Here is a 23597-nt window from a genome sequence, read left to right as displayed (position 1 = left end):
AAAAGGTCTTAAATGTCACCTATTTACAAAAGCAACACATTCTGTCTATTGCTAACTAAAAGCCAAAGAACATTTTTCTAAGAAATATATTTTCTCGAGGAAGAGAGGAAATTTTAGTATGTCTATAACCTTCCAAGCAGTATGAAGAACCAAAAGAATGATGTCCTAAATTGGGATCTTCCACCTCAAGTCCCTCAGAGGCCAACTGGAAAGGAAGAGCACTCCACAGCCTCGCTGGTCTGAGGAACACAAGCACACTTCTTCACATCAGGAGCGCTGGCTAGGTGACACGCCTGTGCACCGAGGATGGCCACAGAAGCACAGGCCCTGACCGGGAGGCGGCCAAGTTCTGATGTGAGCATGACTGCTCTGTTCGTTCCGTGGGCCAGGGCCTTTCTAGAAGCCATCCCCATTCTTTGGCTTTTGGACTAAGACTCCCACTGACACTGGCATTTAGCACAGAATTTTAACTTTCTTCTTACTCGAAACTCCCTGCTCTGCCAATGCCGCAGACAATAGGCCACAGCCTTTCCAGGAGGTTGAGGTGAAAACCTTTCAGCACATGACACGACACTGTGCTGCAACATCCATTTTATATTCATGTCACTTATTTTGGAAATTTGGTTCTAACTAAGTATTTGCAATACAGAAAAGAAACTCACATGGCAGAGGCACCCGGAGCCACAGCAACAGGGCAAAGCACAGGTGCAGCCAAAGGTGCCGGCGCTGGTGGAGGCAGGGCCCAGCCTCACCAGACAGCCCAGGCCGTCTCTGGAAGCAATCTAAAGTGTCTTTGTGTGCTTTTCACCGTATTTTCTTACTTTTCTCAACATTTCTTGTAAAGAAACATTTAGCCTGTAATTCCAGTACTCGGAAGGCTACGGCACGAGGATCACCATGAGTTTGAGACCAGCCTGGGTTACAGTGAGACTATCCCAAAAAAAGAAACACTCAGGATTTTTAAAAAGTGCTGTCACCTCTGCTTAGTCACCATTCTCTCATAATTCCACCAGAACTGAAGTTGAAAGCAAGACAAAAGCAGCCAGAGCACGGCTCACACAGCGACACCATGGCCCTAGAAAGCTGTCCCCATGAAGCAGGACTACAAGAGCAGTGGTCTGCAGGGTGTGCTAGAGACCCATCAAGGCTGAGGGCCGGGCAGTACTGATGGCAGCTATCACCTGTGCCCAAGTGTAAAACTTAAGACAGCAGACCACTAGGGGCTGGGAGGAAGGGGCAAAAGGGAACTCTGCTTTCCACTCAATGTTACTGTGAAACTGAAACCGTTCTAAAACAACAAAAGGAGTGTTTTTAACAAGCAGGGGGTGAGGCATAAATCAGTGCGTCTGTATCTCCACAAAATACCTCCTGATGGACAGAGAAATGGGTCACAGCAGCCACACAGGGTGGGGGAGGAACTTGGGCGCCAGGCCAGAACCACAGGACACTGAAGGTCCACCGCACACCCTACAACACCTCTCAAACTGCTTCCAACATGTGCATGCAGCATTTTTCAAAACATCAGTTCAAAGTTTTTAAGGAAATTCTGGGATAGGAGTTCAAGATAACCAAGTCTAAACAAAAGACTACATCAGCCAAATTATAGCTGTTCAGCCCCAAAGCCACAGAGCAAACGTCATGGGTGCCATTTTTGGGCAGAAATGACCAGTGACCCCAACACCAGGGAGCTGGGTGGCACGGCCACCAGAACAGGAGGCCTCTGAGGTCTACCTAAGACACCAGCTGCCAGGACCCATGCGCAGCACAGCACAGAGCCAATGTCAAGCTCAAAGAGCCCTCACACGCAGGGACAGCCACCCCAGGCCCACGTGAAGGAAAAAAGCTGAAAATCGGAGGCAAAGTCTGAGACCTCATCCTCAGTTGAGCCAAAATGTGAAAATGATCCGTAAGTGCTGCCTGGACGCCCTTCTGGGCATGCTCCCAGTATCCTCTCTGTGCTGAGCTCTGAGAGGAACCACACGTTTCTTGCTTTTCCTGTTTGGAGAACTGGGGGCTCGTTCTCCTTCTGTGGGCGTGCACCCAAAGGCTTCAAGAAGGCGCTGCCCCATCCGCTCAGGAAGCCAGTGTGAAGGCCAGTGGCCGCCATGCTCCCATGCAAGCCAACTGTCAGCAGCACAGTTCCAGCTCATCCACATCACCTGCAAAGATGAGGAAAAACAAAGAATCTGCAAGTTTGCTCTCCAGGGAGAACTTGAGCTTCTGAAGTGACATTTCTCCTGCTGTATTCAGCTTCTCACTAGGGAGACCTAGATAATGCTTAAGCATTTTTAGGTCACAGCTAGTCCTACCTACCCACTTACTGTGGAGCTCAGCAGACGCAGAACAGGAAGCACTGGGTGAGCCTGCAGAGCAGAAGCACAAAGCGGGGGTGAGAGGACCACAGAGGCACAAAGCCCTCAGGTGGTGGGACAAGTGACCAGCCCAGATCTGTGTTCCAGACCCTGCCCTGGAGGTCACAGGGAACAAGTGCAGCCTCTCTCTGAGAAAGGACTCTGGTCCAAGCTATAGTGGGGCCTGGCTACCTGCTGAAGCCTCAAGAGGGCCTTGGGGGCTCCCTTCCCAACACCTGCGTCCTCAGCCTAGTGTGAAGAAGGCTGCCTGGGGCCTCCTCCCCTAGAGCCTGGGGCGAGGGGTGGACTACACTCGCTATTAAGGGGCTAGCACCCAGCCCTAATGAGAAGGTCAATGAAGATATAAAAGTTATGCCAAGAAAGGAGAGGGGGAGGAGGCCCTTCCATGCACAGTGCTAATACCACCCACAGATCAGTGTGGGGTTTTGCTTTCAGAAGCAGAATGTGCCCAGACAGAATCAGGACTGCTCATTTCACTCAGGGACGGCAAAACGCCCACTCCAAAACTCCTGCCAGTGGGTGGTCACAACGAAGCCCTCCTCCTTCCTTTTCTGATTCAAATCATACAAGAGCTCAGGGGGTAAAAGGAGCAGACAGGCCACCAGCCAGAAGCCAAGCTTCTAATCACGGCCTGCAGGAGCGGGGCTGGGGACTGGGGCAGGCTGACATCCCCAAACTCCATCTGGCCCAAGTCCCTGAGACAAACACAAATGTTTATTCCTTCTAGAGATATTTACTAAATCCAAGAACCAGGCCTAGTACAGCCATGTGCCAAACAACGATGTTTCTGTCAATAAGGGGCCACAGACACAACGGTGGTCCTCAGATTATAATGGAGGTGATACGGGACACCTCACTGAACAAGAGGCAAAAGCAAAGACAAGCAAGAGAGAGGAAGAAAGACTCACCAAAAAAAGCCATGGTAAAGAGTTTAGAAGTTTCTGCAGACCTCAGCACGCTCCTTGAAAGTCAGGAAACACAGTCCCAACACCAAAGGTTTTCACGACCATAGAGGCGCGCCATGGTGCATTATCCGCTTCTAGCAGAGCTGTGACACGGGAAAGAAACAAAGCCAGCAAGCTGCTGTGACCGGAGCCTCAGGAGAGGGACAGCTGTCAAAAAGAGTCTCAGGTGGGGCCTTCAGGAGGGTCCAGAGAAGGCCCTGAGGCCCTGGAGAGGACAGCTCGGCTGCACCAAGATGTGTCGGGCTGGGATGGGGAGGGAGGTGTGTGTGTGTGTGTGTGTGTGTGCGTGTGTGTGTCTGTGAGAGAGAGAAAGAAAGAGAGAGAGAGAGAGAGAGAGAGAGACTGACTTAGTTTTTAGTAAGAATTCAAAAGGTTAAAATTAAAAACTTTAAACAGGAAAAAGCTTATAGAAGAATAAGAGAATGTCTTTGGGCAAATGTACAGTGTATTGTGTTGTAAACAAAGGGTTATTAAGTTTTAAAATTCTAACAGTTTATAAAGAAAATGTTATAGTAAGATAAAGTTAATTTACTGTTTTGGGGAGTCGGAGGGCTCAAGGCAGGCTCTCTATACATAGTTCAAGCTGGCCTTGAACTCATGATGTAGTCCAGGCTGGCCCAGAACCCACATCAATCCTCCTGCCTCAGCCTCCCAGGGTTACAGGTATGTGCCGCCACACCCAGCTAGGCTAATTTATTACTAAAGAAGAAAACATGCAAATAACATAGGTGCAGAGTAGGCGCGGCAGAACCTGGGCCTTCACCCCACTTGCTGCTCACTTCCTGACTTGTCTGGCCCAGCCTCCAGCCCGCAATCTCCATTGCTGCTGAGGGCCCCACACAGGCCTCGCTCTGTATCTTTCAGACCCTATTTTTGGTGTACTTTTTCTATGTTTAGGTGTATTTCCATAAACAAATCCTTACTGTTGTCACAGTTGCCTACAGCACTCAACACATCATGAGCTATACAGGTTTGCAGGCTGGGAGAGACAAGCTCTGTCACCGGGCGAGCTCGACAGGAGAACACTCAAGGGCACTGGCAGGACCCAGTCACCTTAGGGTGCATCTTTCAGGACTTACTGTGTTCTTACCATGCACTCAGCACACACGGAAAGCTTTCACTGAACTCTCTCATTTAACCCTACAACAACCCGCTCAGTTAGGCGCCGTCAGCTTATTTCATACCTGAGAAGGAGGAATCTGCCCACGGCCAGACAGCTCAGCCCTGTCACAGCGAGCAGCAAATGCAGCATCTTTGGACTCAGGATTCAGACTCTCAACCCACACTCTAGGGTTTTTAAAGGGGAAGGGGGCTGGGACCAGGAAGTGAGAAGATGAAAGTGGTGGTTTCAGCGGATGAAGAAGCAAACCACAGAAGAGGCTGGGAAGGTGCCTTCCAGGCTTGTCCACTGGGCGGGCTCAGCAGCTCCCACAACCACAGCATGCCCAGCTCCCAGTTTCTGCTTCCGCTCTCCTGTCAAAACAGCAAGGCTGCCTGGAGAAAAGGTCTCCTCCATAGCTGATGGAGGGGAAGATCACACACCAAGAGCGCTGCACAGCACAAGAACAGAGATGCCACCAGGACACAGGGCAAGACAGTGGGAGGAGAACAGGTGACAGTCCAAAGCTGTGGGACAAGCACCCACAAGCACAGGCTAACATGAACCACAAGCGGATAAATGAACGAGGCGGGACGGAAGAAAGGTTCTGCTATGCTGTGTGTTAAGCGACCATGACAAGAGCCCACTGTTTGGACAGAGCTCCTGCACCAGACACCAGGAGTCAGTCCGAAATGGAGGGGCCTACACTAAGCACCACCTCACAATCTGAACTCTGACACGGCCATGCCAGCCAACCTGAGCCTGTGCAATAAGGAAGGCCCTTCTGTGTAACACCCAGAAGGAAGGTCAATCTGAAATGGCCACTCGATTTTTCTGTCCTGTTTTTGCTTGCTTCAGCCATTTCCTGCCTACAAAACCAACTGACTTCTCAGCTAGGCAGAACGCTCACTCTATTTCACAAAATGAGGTGTTGCCAGATTCCTGAATTATAGATAAAAAGCCAGTTAGATCTTTAAATTAAATTTGTTGTAATTTTGTCTTTTGACAAGTACAATTATAATTAATAAATGTAGGATGATGGAAATAGAAAATCATTTAGCCAACACCAAGGTAATAATTGTTTTAGGTGCGCATAAGCAATGGTTACTAAGATTAGTGGGCAAAAACCATGTTCAGAAACACCGTAAGGTATTTACCTAACCTCCAAGTAGTTCCTCCTAAGATACCTTCTAATGACACATCCTAACTGCATGGGAGGAAAACATGGGCGCTACCAACTTTTTTTCAACCAAGCCACCAAGCTCCATTGCAGCAACGGGACAAAGGGACACAGAGACACTCTCAACGTGAGGTGCCCAGAACACAGGTCACCACTGCGGTATTCTTGGCCAAAACACCGCACTATGAATATAGTCATAAGAAAGCATCAGATGAAACTATAATTAGAGACAGCCCCAAAAAGAAAAAAGAGCTCTCTTTTAAAAAAGTGATAAGGTCATGAGAGACAAGGACCAAGAAACTGTCCCAGATAAAGAAGACTGAGGAGATATAACCACAAGTGCAATGACAGGAACAGAATAAAGCCCGCCATGAAAACAGGACAGTACTGGAACAATAGATGAAATATGAATAAGAGCTAAAGATGCACTAGCAGCAGCCCCTGGCTATAAGGGATGCTAAGATTTGAGGAAGATGGGTGAAGGACTACAGGATTCAGTGTATGATTTTTTTCAAATTTTTGGTAGGTTGGAATTATCTAAAAATTGATATTTTTAAAAAACAGATAATGCTGATGGTAATAATAATAACATACACTGACAGCTCCGTGAGAAGACACTAGTGCGTGGCCAGCCAAGAACAGACTGGCTTCCTTCCCTACTCCAGCCCTGTGCCCACCAGCACACACCTCGCACGCCTGACCTGCACTCTCCCCCACCTGGTGGCTGCTGCTCAAGGTACTGTAGCTCCAGGGCTCCCAAGGTAACCAGTTCCCAGGACTCTGAGCCAACCACCTGAGACGACCTACCCTAGGCAATCTCACGGGTAACTCTGCAAATGGAGCTGCCCTGCACCACACCAGCCAGACACACAAACACTGCTCCCACAGCAAGTTCCTTGACTAGAGAAAGATGTGAAGATGCAGGTCACTCCAGCCCCCTCGCAGCACAGCTCCCAGGCTGCACAGATGTGGTCTGAATGTCCTTCGTGGTGTTGCAGGCCGCCAGGGGAAAGCAGAGAAGAGGAGGAGCACACACAGCAAGACCAGCTCATAGCCTGAGGCTTAGCACTAAGGAGGGAGAAGTGGCCACAGAATGCCACTCGTGAGTTTAAAGCAGAAGACCAGAAAGTATGACTTGTGTACAAAGGTGAAAATGAGCAAAAACTTAAATGTTAAATGTTACTGGATGAGGTGGAAATTTCAAGGCTGGTCATGTTGAACATGCCTTTCAGCTGCCATCATCCACTCATTCAGCTGTTTACCAAGGACCAACGACAGGCCAGGAGCTAGGATCCCCAGTGATCAGGCAGACAAAGGCCTTGACTTGATGGGAAAGCCAGACAATGCCCAGCACAGACACATCCACATCCACAGTGACATCAGCTCCAGGACAATGATGCGGCCAGGCCCGCCCCTCCTGACTCTGCCAAAAAGAAGAACAAGCAGGCGCCAGAGGCCAAGGGAGAAGACACAAGAAGGCAGGGTAGGCAAGGACAAGCAAGTGTGGTGGTGGGCGTGTGTGCAGCCACAACCCGCGGGCCAGAGAGCAGAGGACAACCTGCCTAGGGGCACTAAGACTGCCGCCAAGCAGAAACAGCACAGACCCTCGCTGCCAAGGTCAGCAAGAAGGGGGACAAGGATAACGAAAGCACACCTGGGATCTGAGGTGCTCAGAGACTTCAGGAACACACAGAAGGGAGCAGCAGCAAGTCTGACTGCAGCCGTGCTGCACAGTCACCTCCACCTCCTGGACTGTCTAACTCTGACCTGAACCCGCCAGCTCGGGGGCTTGCTCCCCCACCCCCGCCCCACTCTCCTGGACAAAAGTCTCTGCATGTCACAAGGCCTAGTCTCACTCCCGAGACCTCTTCTCTCTGCCACCTGCACCCTCTGCCTCAGGGACACCCAGGCTACAGCCTTCAATGCACCTAAACCCTGAACTTTCCAAATGCTTTTCGGTCCCTGCTCTCCCCAGAGGCCCTGACCCAGGTCCACTGCCTGTCTGGTGATGCCAGCCGCCGGGCTGCCTGCAAAAGCTGTCCCTCCCTCGCATCAGCAATCAGCAGCTTCATCTCGCCAGTTGCCTGGCAACAGAATTTGAAGAGGAGAAAAATATACAGCTACATTTAAAACTCTAAGTGTGAAAAACACATATAATTTATTACTAAATATAGTTATTATATAGTAATATAAAGTATAATTACCAAATATAATAAATACTAAACAGTCTATACACCTAGAAAATCCAATGAAATCAAGTGAGAGATTATTAGAAATCACAAAGGGCATTCAGTATCAGTGTACAGAACCTACTGGATGAAAACATTAAAATTCTACAGAAGAACATAAAACAAGTCTTGAATAAATAAAACACACCCTGTTCTTACATAGAAAGACTCAATAATGTTAAAGATGTCAATTCTCTCTAAGCTGAAACATACGTGTAGTATATTCCCAATGAGAATTTCACCAGAATTTTTATATGGAATAATTGATTTCCAAGAATAGTCAAGAAAATTCTGGGGTAGAAAAAGATTAGACACTAGTCCTCTCAAGCACTAAAGTATATTATAAACTTACAGTAAATTATGGGGCTAGGGATTTAGCTCAGCAGCACAGCACCTGCCTGGCAAGCGCGAGGTTGTGAGTTCAATTCCCGGTACCAGGACAAAAAACAAAAAAAAAACCTTATAGTAAATTAAATAGCTTGGTACTGGTAAACAAACAGAACAAATGGTTTAGTATCTATAAAAATAGAATGGAAAATTAGGAGGTATGACAGACATTGTGAAACAAAAGAAAAATGCTCAAAAGTAAAGAGTAACTGGGGTAAGGGAAAAGAGAAAAGAAAGAAGGGGAAATTATGTATGTATGTATAACCAGGATAGCTAACATAGTTGTACTACTGACTTCTATCACTTTACTGAAAAGAACAGTTAATGATTACTTATTTGATCTATTTTGCATGTCTCTATTTGTTTTCCTGAGAAACCACTTTGAAGATATCAATACGTAATACAATAACCATTGTTAATTTCCTATCACTTTGTCTGTAACTCTGTATTGCTTGTATTGTTCCTATGCTATTTTGTAACTGGATGTCTGTTTGTTAATATGTTTTCCTTCTTTTATTTTTAAATTAAATTTAGAAAAAATAAAGCAGTTTACAAAGCGGGGGAAAAAAAAAACAGAATGGAAGAGGAAGAAAACTCAGAAACATATATAAAAAAATATACAAAACCAAATCAGAATCTGAGAATGTCAAAGTGAATGGCATTTCAAAGAAGACCAAAGAAGAAAAGGTAAGAACAGCCCAGAATTGGGTTAGAGCCATGGGCTAGCATCAGCATCATTGGATCAGTTTCCCTGAGAAAGCTGGCGGGGAGGAAACAAAACTGGCAGAAACTCTCTGGAGCCAATTTAGCAACATTCATCAAAATTAAAAACCCTCTGACCCAGTTAATACCTGTCCTGGGAATTCAGCCAACTATACACATACACATGTTCCAAGAGATACATGCAAGCTTATTTACTACATCATTAGTGGCCATGGAGGACTGGAAACAACTTAAGTATATCCCCTAGGACTCATTAAATAACGAAGTTAAGATCCACCAGGTAGAATATTATACAGCAGTAAAGAGAACTCTTGGCCACATATCAGTCACTGGAGAGCAGCTGAACATGCACACATGACATGCAGGGCTCACCCAGAGCTGCAGATTCAGATCTCCAGGGAAGGGCCCAGCAACCCGCAGGGATGGGGCAGTGCAGTGGGCAATCTAGGGTGAACATGCAGAGGTGAGGCTGACCCCACCCCCTACAACCAGGGGAGCCTGGAGGGCACCATCCTTCCCAGTTCGGAAAGAGAAAGCAGTGTGCGCCCCGAGGAGCGGTGCCCAGCAACACAGCACACGGTTAGCACCAGCTGCTTATCAAGCACAAGGGTGCACAGCATACGTGGGGATGTGGCTAAGTCAACACTCACAGATGTGCTGTGTGTGCACCTGCACTATATGTACCGGGTCAATCATTTACATCCTGTGTCACACACACATACACACAGATGCATGCACACAGAGGTATAAATTTTACAAAAGAAGCTACTGACAATGGTGACCTTAGGAAGGACAACTCATTTCCATTATATATTCTTGGCACTTTCAAAACTGTCACCCTAGGGCCGGGGATGTAGCTCAGTGGCATAAGTGCTTGCCTGGCAAGCCTAAGGTCATGAGTTCAATTCCTGGTACCAAAAAAAAAGTCAAAACTGTCACCCTAATCCAGCTCTGACTTCCAGAAACAGGACAGAGGACAAGCTGAACTACATCATGTGTAACAATAACAAAACTAAGACAGTGGCAAATCCAACCACCAGCCAATCTGTTATCTTTTGTTTTGCTTTTATAGTCCTGGGGATCACACCCAGGGCCTCAGGGATGCCAGCAGGTGTCCCACGAGCTACACCCAGCCCCATGGGATTTCTTTAAGAGACATTCTGTGGCCAGCGACATAGTTTAGTGGCATAGTGCCTGCCTGGCAAGCGCAAGGTCCTGAGTTCAACTCCTGGTTCCAAAAAAAAGAGAGACATTCTGAGGGAGAAACAGAGGGCCAACTCTGAACCGTAATGTTTACTGACTCATTTTAGTGTGAGTTGAAGAAACCTATTTTTTAAAATCAGGATGTATGAGAAAACAGGAAAATGAAACACTGGCTGAAAATATTAACAGATGAAATGGTATGAGGCAGAATCTGTTTCAAAATAACACAGGAGAGAAGTAGGCTGCTGTTGAGATTGGACAGTGACCACGCAGGGAGTCTCATATGCCTCCTGTAATTTCTATTTCAAATTCTCCCTAACTTTCTTTGTGAGGCACATATATTTTTTTTTAAGATAGGCTCTCACGATGTACTCCAGATTGACCTTGAACTCACCTTGATCCTCCGCTTCAGCCTCCTGAGTGCTGGGATTATAACATTTTTAATGTAAAAAAATAATAATAATTGAGCATAATTATAAAAAATTCAAATAGAAGTTGGTTAGTATCTCTCAGATACTCTGGTAATAACTGCTTCTTCACAGAGCAAGGCAAACTAAGCCGCGAGCCCCACCAAGGCAACACTGCTCCATTCGCAACAACTCTGGCTCTATTCTGATGACATTTTTTGTTTTTTGTTTTTTGTTTTGGAGACAGGATCTCGCTATGTACCCAAGGCTGGCCTCAAACTCACAGCAATCCTCCTGCCTCTCTCTCAACTACTGGGATTACGGGTGTGCACCACCACACCCCTGACAATAGGATTTTCACCGAAGAACTTGTTTGTGGTACACCACAATTTCTGTCTGTAAAGAATTCATCAGAACCTCTCCATTTTGTTTGTTTTTCTGTTAGTTGAGACAGGGTCTTGGCGCATAATTCAGGCTAATCTTGAACTCACTATGTAGCCCACACTGGCCTCAAACTCAAGGCAATCCTCCTGTTTCAGCCTCCCAAATGCTGGGAGTATAAGCATGCACCACCACACCTGGCTGGTTCTCTACTTTTTTTTCTCTTTTCTTTTTTTTTTTTTTTTTGGTATCAGGAATCAAACCCAGGGCCTCAAACTCGCTAGGCAGGCGCTGTACCACTGAGCTACATCTCCAGCCCAATATTTTGAAGCAAACTTTTTCCAGGTGACAGTACCATGCCTCTGCCCTGCAGCTCTGACTGACAGGCCAGGGTACCAAGTCATCTTCTGACACAACTTCAGCATCCAACAAACTCACCTGCACCACTGCTTTTTAAAAACAGAGCCTGTACACTGCACTGCAACACAAAAAGATGAATTACAAAATAAAAATTAAAAAGTAGGTTACTAGAAGGAAAAATTAAGCCCTCCTGAGAACTTCCATCAGGTTTTCCTGCTTTATGACTTGAATCAACTCCCCTGTAGGCCTCTTCGCCTGAGCTCTGGAGGAGACACTGCAGCATGAATCGTCACCAAGATGAAATAAATGGCAGCAACAGTGCAAAATGAGATGGGCGATGACAGAGAGCTGAATCAAAGGGACAGCCAGACGTCCTTCTCTATGGCTTTCCATTCTTGTTCTTTCTTAGCATGTGCTGTGCAGCACACATCCTGTCCAAGAGCAAGAGCTGCTCCTGGCACAGCACTCAACAGTGTACAGCACAGACTCAAACGCAAAACAGTGCAGGAAAAGTTTCAGGATACAAGGTTCAGCAAAAAAAGGGTGTCAGCCGGGCATGGTGGCACACACCTATAATCTTAGTATTTAGGAGCCTAAGCCAGGAGGGTCACCATAAGTTCGAAGCCAGCCTGGGCTACATAGTGACTTCAAAGTCAGCCTGAATTACACAGCGAGACTGTATCAAAAAAAAAAAAAGAGATAGTCCTAACATTTTACAAATATATATACAGGTATGTCTATACACAGTTACATGTAGAGAGGCAACAGAAAATATACAAAAATAAGAAGTGGTGTGGGTTTTTTTATCTATATACTTGCCTATTTTCCAAATACTGTAAAATTAAGTATAATCAAACAAAAACAAAAGCTTTCTTATTTAAAAAGAAATACTAAAGACAGTAATAGTAACAAGCAGGCATAGTGGCACTGGCCTGGGATCACAGCCCTTACAACAGTGAGACAGGAAGATCCAAAGTTTGAAGCCAGCCTGAGCTAACAGCAAGCTGAAGGCCAGCCTGCACTACATGGCAAGATCCTGTCTCCAACAAACATTTTAACTGATTATGCCACTGTGATTCTACCAAGGGTCCCGCCACCATGGGCATCTGAAAACAGTGCCTTCAGCAGCAAAGGAAGATTGTGCTTAAAGACAAACCAAGGAACCCAGCTTCCTCCAGCAGTGGGACTACAAGGAGCGGGTGCCCCATGCCCAATACACCATACCTGCAGCCGAGGGGCACCAAGGGGCACATGTATCAGGACAGGTTCAACAGTGCTGCAGAGTAAGTGCTACTGTCGCAACACTCACACACTGCAGCCCTGTCCCACTGGGTGCTGACGCCTGGAGCTGGGACCATTAGGAGGTGGTTCAGTCATGGGTCTGGGACCCCAAGGAGTTCACTGGCCTCTTCGACCACGTGCAGACTCAGTTGGAAGAGAGGTTTAAGAACTAGAAAGTGGGCTCTCAACAGACACCAAATCTCCAGCACCTGATCTTGGACTTCCTGCCTCCAAAACTGTAAGCAATAAATGTCCGCTGTTTATAAACCATCCACCTTACAGGATTTTGTTATCAGCACCTGAAGGAACTAAGACAACGAGCAAAACCAAAGAAGGGGGCCAGAAATGGAACTAGGCATGCACCGGAGTGCTCGCCTCACAGAGCACAAGGCAGAAAGAGGGTGGGCAGTCTCTTCCTGTCACAGAAGGCCTGCAAGAGCCAGCCACACAGACAGGGAGCACAGCAGGACAGGGGCTGGGGAGCCCCCACAGAGGAGGCGGAAATGCACAGGGCCTGAGGGAACGGAAGACGCCACTGAGGCAGAAGGGAGACGCCTGGTGGAGAGGCGCATCTGCACGGGTCCACTTAAGAAGCTGAAATTCTCTTCCGAACAGTGCCACTCTCTTACCCAGAAGCACCTGGGCCCCTGTACCAGCTGGCCACAAGGCCACCTCACCAGGAATGGAGGAAAGGTCTCCTTGGTTACCACGTCTAGCTATGAAGTGGTTCACAGTCAAGTATTTGCCGGCGCGCTCGCTCGCTCGCACTCCTCTGCTCCCCCGTGTGCTCCAGCACCAACAGCACAGGCACACATGAACCTCCTGGCAGCGGACAAACACCCCGCCCAGCACTCCAGACAACCGTCTCCGGGTGATAACCAACACTACCCTTGCTACTTTTGTACTCCTTTACGGTTTTTTTAAAAAATTCTGTTCACAGTTCATACAAGGAGAAACAGAACTGGCGCAGCCAGCCTTTTCCGAGGTTTTCATCAGCACCCCAGCACCACCACTGCAGCTGTCCTTCGGCTGCCTGCAGCGACACCTGCAGGTCGGGAGCCTGAGCTGCAAGCGCTGAGCCTGCTGAAGCTGTGAGGGGGCCAAGGTAGCCCCTACTGAGACAGAGATGGGATCCAGAGCAGGACAGTAGCCTACAGCTCTGGAGAGGCATGTGGTTGGGGGCAGGAAGAGAGGCGCTACACGCTGTGTCCCTCTCTTCCACAGGGAAAGGCAGGTGCACCAGCACTGGTCAAGGTCAAGATTTCTCACAGTCTCCAGCAGGAACTCAGAACTGTGACATTCCCTTACTAAACCTACGCACATTCTCCAGTGTTCTCTTGTGCAAATGGAAACGTTTCCTCCCCTCTGAGGAGTTAAGTTTGGGCACTGTAAGCACTGAAGATTTCTTTTTTCTTTTTTGGAGATGGGGGTTCTCTGTATATTGCCCAGGCTGTTCTCAAAGCCTGTCCTTTGTTGTAGTTTGGGGCTTTGCAAGGGGAGCACTATAATACAGGACATATATTTTATAAGATTATTTTATAACAGTCACCCAAAGAATCATATACAGAGTACAGGAAATCTGTCCACACACTAAAGACCAAAGAATCCAGCTGAGGGCCTGGATCCCACGGTAATGCCCGGCATGAGTCCAGCTGAAGACCTACAGCCCATAACAATGCCTCCCATGAGGCTAGCTGGAGGCCTAGAGCCCATGACAATGTCTCCTGCAGGCCTGTTTCACGGATCTGCGCTGGGAAGGCCCAAAGGTCAGTGGTGGAAGCCAGAAAGTCTGTGCCAGCGGGATGAAGGGTCTGTGCTAGCAGGCTGAGGGATCTGTACTGGAGCCAGGAAGCGACACTCAAGGTGAAACCAGAGCTCCCCCAAAAAGTACCACAGCCGTCCTCAACAATAGTGAGGTCCCAAGATCCTCCGATGATGAGGACAACTGAATTCATATCAGGAAAATCAGCATGACAACTTTTCCAGAAGAATCAACAGCACACCATCTTCACCTCCAGGGCCAGGAAGCGATGCTCAAAGTGAGGACTGGCGCTCCCCCTAAGTGAACCATAGCCATTCTCAGCAGCAAGGAGGTCCCAAGTTCCTCCTCCAGTGAGAACAGCCAAGTTCATGTGGAAAGCCAGCATGACAAACTCCTCCAGGAAAACCAACAGCTCCTTATAGCTTCTAACAGCTTCCAGCAGGCTCCCAACAGTTTCTACCAGGTCCCACGGACCTCTCTTCTTCATCTGCTCCAGTTCTGCCGCGTATGCTACCAGCAACAACCCTCAGGTGGGCCTCCCATATCCAGCACCACACAGGTTCAGTTCAGCTGGGTGTTACAAGCTGACCACCAGTTGTCAATCCACCACATCCTTGTCGGGCCTCCCAGGCAACTGGGCCTTCAGGCATACACTGCCACACCAGACTCAGTGCTGGACATTTGGGTCCTTCGCTGATATATCCCACCCGAGATGTTAGGGTGGAAGAAGGAGGCACGACGTCAGAGAGGTACTAAACTCAGTGCTGGCAAAGTGAGGCCAAATTAAAATTTCCCTCAAGTATCTCCCACATCACCCAAAACACACTACACATGTGACTATGTGTAAAGACCTACACATTACCACATACAAATAAAAACGCACACCACAAGAACTTGAAAGCACAAGACAACCTAGGACGCAGCGCCTGAGGGTGCAAACAAAGAGCGGAGGCTGTCACAGCTGATGCAAATAAAGAGCAACAGCCCCGGCTGCCGCAAATGTTCGCTCTGACCCTGTGGTTTCGAGACTACAGCTGCCAAAACTCATCAACTACACAACCAAGAACACATTGTGCTGTTATGTAAATTATACTTCAATAAAACAAAATCGTGAAACAGTATACAGTGCTATATACAGTAAGAACCACTATCTAGTACAATGTACTGGAAGAAACCAGCTTTGTAACATCAAAGTGCAAGCCTGGAACTCAAATGCTGGTATAGAAGCCACATAAGTTATCTAAAATATCTAGTGATCTTAGTTCATATCACTGATAGGCCAGGCATGCTATCCCACCCCTAATGCCAGCACTCTGGAAGGCTGAGGCAGGAGGATCACAATTCTGAGTCCAGCTAGGGCAACTTAATGAGGTCTTTTCTCAAAAAAGCAAAATCAAAACCAAGCTATATTCCATGAGACACTAATAGCTACAGTGACTCCTCTGATGGATCTGGGCAAAATATACAGAAAACCATCGGAAAGGATTCACTATTCTAGATGCCACTAAAAAAAAACCTGTGCCTCATGGAAGGAGGTCAAAATACCCACACTAACAGGAATTTGAAAGATGTTGATTCCAACTCTCCTAGGTTACTTTGAGGGGTTCAAGAATCCAATGGAGAAGGTAACTACAGACATGGTGAAAGAGCGAGAGAAGCAAAAGCGGAGTCTGAAGATGTGACTGAACTGCTATAGTGTCACACAAAAAACTTAACAGGTAAGAAGAGTGTTCTCCTCTTTGTGGTGTAAGGATTGAACCTATTCCACAGCTGACCACAGTCTTGTCTTTTGGGGTTTTTTGTTGTTGTTGTTTTTCTTTTTTTTGAGAGACAGAGTCTAAAGCCAGGCATGGTAGCGCACGCTTGTAATTCCAGCACTTGGGAGGCTGGGGCTGAAAGATCACTGAAAGTTCAAGGCCAGCCTAGGCTACAAAGTGAGTTCAAGGCCAGCCTGAACTGCACAGTGAAACCCTGTCTCAAAAAGACATACTCCACAAAAAAAAAAAAAAAAAAAAATGAGAGGCAGAGTCTAAATTGCCCCAGCTGGCCTTGAAATTGCAATCCTCTGCCTCAGCCTCCTAAGTAGCTAGGACTACAGGTGTACAACACCATATTCAGCCAATAAAGTATTTTTAACTAAGGTATGTGTTATGGTTTGTATCTAGATGTTGCCCCACAGCCTCATGTAGTCATACATAGGGCTTTTTGGAAGTGACTAGATTTAGAGTATATGACACTGGGATCACAGATGTGATAGTGGGACTGATTCATGGTGTGCTGCTAGGATTAAAGGTACTTCATCCTGGGTATGAGTGTTGCCCGCCCAAAGGATGGGAAGCCTGGTTAGGATAGAAGGGACAGAAGGAGTGTTGATGCTTGTTGATTGCCACTTGCTACTTCACTGCTTTGCTGCCTTCTGCCCGCCAAGAACTGTTTCTCCTCTGCAATGCCCCTCTGCTGTGCCACCCTGCCTTGGAGCCAGCCAAATATGAACTTAAATCTCTACAAACTGTGAGCTACAATAAATCTTTCCTTTTTTTTTTGGTCTTTTTGAGACAGGGTCTCACTATGCAGTTCAGGTTGGCAATGAACTCACTTTGTAGCCCAGGCTGTCCTCAAACTCACAGCAATACTCCTGCCTCAACCTCCCAAGTGCTGGGACTACAGGCATATGTCACCATGCCTAGCTTAATCTTTCCTCTTTTAACTTTAGGTGTTGGGTATTTGTCTTAGCAATGAGGAAAGTAACTAGGACAGTATGTACATTGGTTTTTTTTTTTATATAATGCATGGCATGCTTAATATACTATAGTATAATAAAAACGTAACTTTCCATGCAGTGAGAAATTAAAAAATTTCTGTGACTCACTGTATTGCAATTTTCTCTTTATTGTAGTGGCCTAAAACTCTGTTAGTCAGGGCTTCTCTGCTTGCAGCCAGAAAACCAAAACCATTAGATCTCTGAGGCACGCCTGTATTTAATCATTTCTTTACTATAAAAATTCAGAATTCTCCCAGAATTTTGCCAAGGTAATGTTGGAATAAATAACCCTGAGGTCCACAATGCTACAGCCTCAAAATTTATGCTTCTCCACACATACACTCCCAAATTCCTGCACCGACTTATAAGCCCAAGGTGATGTGATTAGGCCACAACGGCTTTCCATGACTTGGCTTAGCGCCTGCCCAGGACAACCTCTCTGCTGGGCCACCCGGCCTTGGAGTGCACTCCATCACCCTCCACTATGTGAGCACACAATGAGCAGACACTGCCTCTGCCCACAACTCGATCTCTGGTCCCAGCCTGCACAACCATGAGCAATAAACTTTTGGTGTTTGTAACCCACCTGGGCTATGGTGTTTAGTTACAGCAGCCTAAACAAAGACAAACAGTTGTATCTATATTCCATCTCCATCCTCCTATGTAATAATTTTAATGACAAGCTGCTCACAGAAAGAACTCCAGGAAAATGCTCAGGGTTCCCTTGAATCTGGCTGAACCCATTCTGCACACAGGTAGAGCAATACTCCACATGCCAGGGATGAAACTGCTAGAACACAAACCTTAGCTCACACAGGGCAGAGATGACCAACTCTCCACCAGCCAGAATAGGCAGATCTCCCTGGACACCCTCAGCCGGCGTGTGCAACCCACCAGCAGCTCATGGCCCTGGACAGTGTGGCACGCAGACCTACAAGGCTCTAAGCTTTCACCTTGACATGATTTTTAGCACTCTTTCACGACTCGACGCTGCAGCATTCCAGCACCAACTCACTAGGCAACAACTGCACACTGGACGGGCTACAGTGCCTACTGTGCCTCCTGAGCCGGGAACACAGCTGGTGGGACCAAACCCACATGTAACAACAGATGTTCCATGCACTTGTGTGACTTTGGGACTAAAACTCAGCAATGACCAGTAACTGTCTACCTACACATATGTGGGTTAATAAACACAGCTTTTATTGTTATTACGCACACATGTAAGTTTTCTTATTTATTTAACTTGGGCTTGTGCTATTTTGTAAAATAATAAGCCGAGCATGGCGGCACAAGCCTATAATCACAGCCCTTGGAAGGCTGAGGCAGGAGGATTGACCAAGGCCAACTTGGGTCACAAAGTGAGTTCAAGGCCTGCTCAAATTACCTAACAAGATCTTCTCTCAAAATAAACAATAAATAAAATAATAAATCTGTATATAAAAAAGGAAGTTTTGTTACTTAGACACATTAAGTATATTGTATATCTTATATGTACCCCAAGCCTTGAATTAGAAGCGATCCTCCTGCCTCAGCCTTCCAAGTGCTGGGATTACAGGCATGTGCCACCATGCCCTGCCCCTGCTCCTTATTTTACAAGTCATTCTAAATTGTTAGCTACGAGTAAGACTCAAATATTCCATGAAAACAGCTCAGATAGTGGAAGGGGTGGGAAGAACAGAAGGGAAGTAGAAGGCTGGGGGTGCCAACCCATCAAAAAAAAAGCAGATTTTGCAAGAAGCAGACCCCAGGATCATGACTGTGCTGCAGACACTGCCGGCCCCTCCTGCTCTGACTGCAGGGAGCATACTGTGACCTCTGCAGAGTGCCTGGGAAACATGTTCTGCACATCAGTACAAGCACAGAACAGAACTTGAGTCAGGGAAACCCTGTGTCCTAATCTAGCTCTGTCACTCACTAGCTACCTGACCTTTGGCTCATTTAAAATGCACAAGAGAGGGGCTGGGGATTTAGCTCAGCAGCACAGCGCCTGCCTGGCAAGCACAAGGTCGTGAGTTTGATTCCTGATACCGGAAGAAAAAACAAAACAAAACAAAAACAAAAAAATGCACAAGAGGTCAGGTGTAGTACTGCACCCTTGTAATCCCAGCACTTGGGAGGCTGAGGCAGGAGGATGATCACCATGGGTTCAAGCCCAGAATAGAATACATAGACCCTGTCTCAAAAAAAAAAAACCCTAAAGATAAATAAATAAATAAATAAAAATAAAATCCACAAGAACCCTATGAGTTAGGCACTATTAGGATCACAGAAAAAGTTCTATTTGCCCAAGTCACTGCATTTGGGAAGTACCAGAAGCAGGATGTGAATCTAGGCCTCTGCAGGTACACATACCTTGGACACCATGCGCACACATCCTAGAGTATTCCTTGCAGGAAAAAGAGCATAAAAAATCAAGATGGTATGCACAAGACCCTGGGTTCAATCTCTTGTATTAAAAAAAAAGAAAGAAAGAAAATGGAGATGCTGAAACCCCTACACACAAATAATGTAAGGTCTGGGGGGACCCTCATTTTGGCTCTGACCCTCAACTGGCTGCATAGATCGTTACTGTTCCTCCCAGGGAGAAAAAGGAAGCAGACCGAAGCCAACTGAGTCCCCGTCCTACACAACTGAAGGACTGTAACCGCAATTTACAAAGACAGAGCTGAATAATGCTAAGATAAAGAACCAGTGCTTCACAGTGAGACCAATTACAAACAAACTCAACCACCAGATGCCAGGGGAGAGAGACAAAAGCTGCAGAGGAGCAATTCCTACCTGGGTAGCTCTGAGGGCTCTGGGGGGGCTTCAGCAGCACTGGCAATGGCTCCTGAGGGTTCTACTTCCTCCGAGCCCTGGACCCCCTCCTGCTCAACCACCTGCGGGGCCGGCGGCTGCACGTTCTCTACTTCCTGAGGCCCAGTCGACTCCGTGGCAGAGTCGATCTCTATTTCCTGAACTGGGGCAGGGACGGGTTCCTTCCCAGCAGCAGCGGTCCCCACAGCCTTGGCCTCCTCTTCTTCCTTTTTTCTGATTTTCTCTTCAAGTTCTTTCCTCCTCTTTTCATCATCTTGACGGGCCATGTGATCGAAGGTTTTAAATACCTAAAACCAAACAGCAATCCAGCCATCAGTTCACTTGCCTGGTACTGCACCACACGTTCTCGAGAAATGTAGAATCTGGTAAGTACAGAATTAAAAAGTGGTCAACAACAACAACAGAAAAAAACTTTGCCTTTCGCAAAATGGAAATGCACCATAACTTTACCAAAACCGGATAGGAAAATCTTCTGTAGAAAGGTTCCAAAATCAAAAGCAACCAAGGCTAACACCATATACATGCCTAAGGACATACAGCTAGATAGTCTTTTTTTTTTTTTGCTACTGGGAACTGAACACAGGACCTAGTGCTTGCCAAACAGGCGCTGTGCTGCTGAGCTGCATCCCTGGCCCTAGATCATCTTAACTCACATCATGTTTACAGGCCCAATCTTGCTCACAATGCAAACAACACAATGTCCCGGTACCATGGGCTTGTGAAGATGCCAACAACTCACATTCAAAAACAAAAGGTGAAAACATAGTTGAACTTCAACCCATGAAATGCACCCAGGCTTCCCAGGCAGCTGCTGCCCTTCCCACACTGTGAGGGTGAAGGACAGCCAGGGGCATTCAGTCCCACAAGTGTCCACCAAGCACTAACATTGTGTAGGGGAGCCGGGCGTGGTGGCACATGCCTGTATGTGCCACCAGCACTCGGGAGGCTGAGGCAGGAGGATCGTTGGGTTGGGAGTTCGAGGCCAGTCTCGGCTACAAAGTGAGCTCAAGGCCAGCCTGAATTGCATAGCCAGACCCTGTCTCAAAAAAAAAAAGAAGCAGCAGCAAGAGCCAGGCATGGTGACACATGCTTGCGATCCCAGCACTCGAGAGGCTGAGGCGGAAGGATAGCTGTGAGTTCAAGTCCAATCTGGGCTACAGTATAGTGAGTTCAAATCCATCCTGAACTACACAGCGAGACTCTGTCTCAACAATACATAAATAAGGCAGCAAAACTACCTGCGGTAGCTGGAAGCAGACAAGGATGTCAACCTGGCAACTGGGCAGGAGGGCTAGGCTGCAGCAGGTATCCAGGAACAGTGTCTGTCCACTGCCCAGGAGAAAAGGGAACCAAAGATGAGTGCTGACACATGAACTGCACCAAATGCTTTTATAAACACTCTCAAACCCTCACAAGAATCCTGTGGAAAAGAGCATCAACACTGCAAAGATGAGAAAAAAATTCGGCTTGAAAAGGTCTGGTAACTTGCCCACAATGCTATCAAGTGACCGAAAACAGTAAAAATTACATCTAACACAGCAGAGAGTGAAAGGCAACACAGGCAAAGGAAAACAGAGTCCGAAAAGGTTAAAACCTGGAAACCCCTGGTCCATTTCTATGCCCAGACAACAGGAAGCCCTAACTTGCTTGTTGTCTGCATCCATGCAGAGCCACCCCACCCCACCCATGCCCCTGATCTTCACCTAACTCCAAAAGCGAAGCCAGCAGGGCTCCCTCTCAGACCCTGAGGCTTCTAACACAGGCGCCCCCATGACCTGCTGCTACTTGGCACCCCAGCCTCCTCTGACCTGCCCCCCACAATTCGTAGGAGCTCTTAGTCACCACCACCCTCAGCACTGTGAGCACACTCTCAGTACTCAGTCCAGTCACACATTCCTGGGCTGGAACAGATTCCTAGAGCCACCACTCACCTCCTCAGCTGACACGAGAAGTGGCTCTCGCAAGACATCCCAGCAAGTCACATGAGGAACAGGATACAACTGGCTTCTAGGGGCTCTCCACAGAGACTTTACTAAGCAGCACCTCTCAAACTGGACTCCAGGATAAACAGAGCTATCAACTGTAATGAACGACAACTCAAATCTAAATGACTTTCCCTTAAAATACGCTGCAGTACTGCAGGATGAGATGCAATTTCCACACCCACCACTCCTGCTGAGGGTCCGTCACACTGTGCAGGCAGGCTGTGTGCGCCCCCAGAACCAGCAGACAAGCGTGAGATGCCTTACACCAACTACACCCACGACCACTCCCCAAGACACCAGGGGGAAGCTTTCCAGCTCCAGAAAGCAGCAGCCCAACCCTCCCGTCCCAGCCCTCTCCGCTGGTGTTCAGAGATCCCAAGCATCCCCGCTCAGGTGAGGGGGCCACAGGAAGAGTCTTATACCACGGAATCAGGAACGTAAAAAACCCTAAGGGGGTGGGGGCCTAGAAAAAGTGTTTCTGCCCTACAATGGAGCAGTTAAAGGACAGCAAGATTAGCAATCAGAAAAATGAAGTTTTGAGTTCCAGCCCTGGGTTCTTGGCACATCATTTAACCTTGCTGAACTGGTACAGAAAACCCAACCTTATCTATCTCGCAGAGACACTGTGACCATCAAGCAGCAAGCCGTCACCAAAGTGCAGTAAGGTCCCGCCAACCTCCACCTCTGACAGCTCTCATCACGCACGTGGCGCTTGAGCCACTGAGGCAGAGGGGGAATGGCCGTCGGTTTTGAGGTTGAACTGCAAGGGAGCCCCATGGCCACCCCTCTGACCGTCATTTTGCTGGTAGTTACTGGACAGTTCTAAACTTTCCCAGCTTCCTGCAGGCACTGAGTAAAGTAACACCTGATCATCCCACAGCCTGTAATGACACTTGGGAACGTAACATGAAGCACTTCACAGGTGCCAGAGAACTGCACGAAGAATCACCAACGTTTCTGTCTTCTCGGGTTCCTACAAATAGCCTCACAGCTCAGCGGAATACTTTCTTTCGGTCTCATCAGAATTCCCACGAAACATTCTCAATTTTTCAACTATCATTTCTATCTCTTTCCTTCCCAACCCACTCACTCTATCACAGAAGTGGCCCTGCGGAGTTCTTTTATTTTCTATGTTTTATTTTTCCTTAACTGTGTCACGAGTACAGAGACCATTCTTTAAACACCCACATCATCCTGTGGCAGCTGAAAGGATAAAATACACGCTTACTTATTACTGAATTCAAAAGTACCCAGGCAACTTCATTCAATAAATACTAACAGCGCTTCCAACATAAAAAAAAAAAATTAACCTGGGATGAAAAGATTTACATCCAAATGTAAATTTCATCACCACGACCAGGTCTCGCCTGCACCTCGCAAGTCACGTCGGAAAGAGCGGCCACACCCACCGATCGGCACAAAGCCTCGGCCATCCCGGCCCCTCCGGAACCGGGCAGCTCTGGGGCGCGCAGGTGGCGGCCTCTGGGAGCGCCCCTCCTCTCCTCCCTCAGCCCCGGGAGCCCGGCAGAGGGCCGGGCCGCGGCCACCGCGGAGCTCCTGGATGTCTGATCGCGCTTCACATCACACCCTGCGACCTGCGCGGGGTCGCCGCCGCGACTCTAGGGGGAACGCGAAGAGCGGCGGGGCGGGAGCAGCAAGCGCGGGGTGCGGGCGCAGGCCGGC

General features: G+C 47.6%; 1 protein-coding gene across 1 annotated transcript in view; it reads right to left on the bottom strand.

Annotated features, from left to right (window-relative positions):
- Nudcd3 (NudC domain containing 3) overlaps nucleotides 1–23597 on the bottom strand; it is an 86284-nt gene that overhangs the window by 62025 nt on the left and 662 nt on the right. The window contains exon 2 of the mRNA XM_005396666.2: nucleotides 19891–20216. Coding sequence (XP_005396723.1) covers nucleotides 19891–20216 — 326 coding nt within the window. The remainder of the gene's footprint in view (nucleotides 1–19890; nucleotides 20217–23597) is intronic.

Source organism: Chinchilla lanigera, unplaced genomic scaffold, assembly GCF_000276665.1.
Source record: "Chinchilla lanigera isolate Chin_1 unplaced genomic scaffold, ChiLan1.0 scaffold00055, whole genome shotgun sequence".
NCBI classification, from domain to species: Eukaryota; Metazoa; Chordata; class Mammalia; order Rodentia; family Chinchillidae; genus Chinchilla; species Chinchilla lanigera.
The sequence above is the reverse complement of the archived record's forward strand: the minus strand, read 5'-3'. Positions and strand labels throughout refer to the sequence as shown.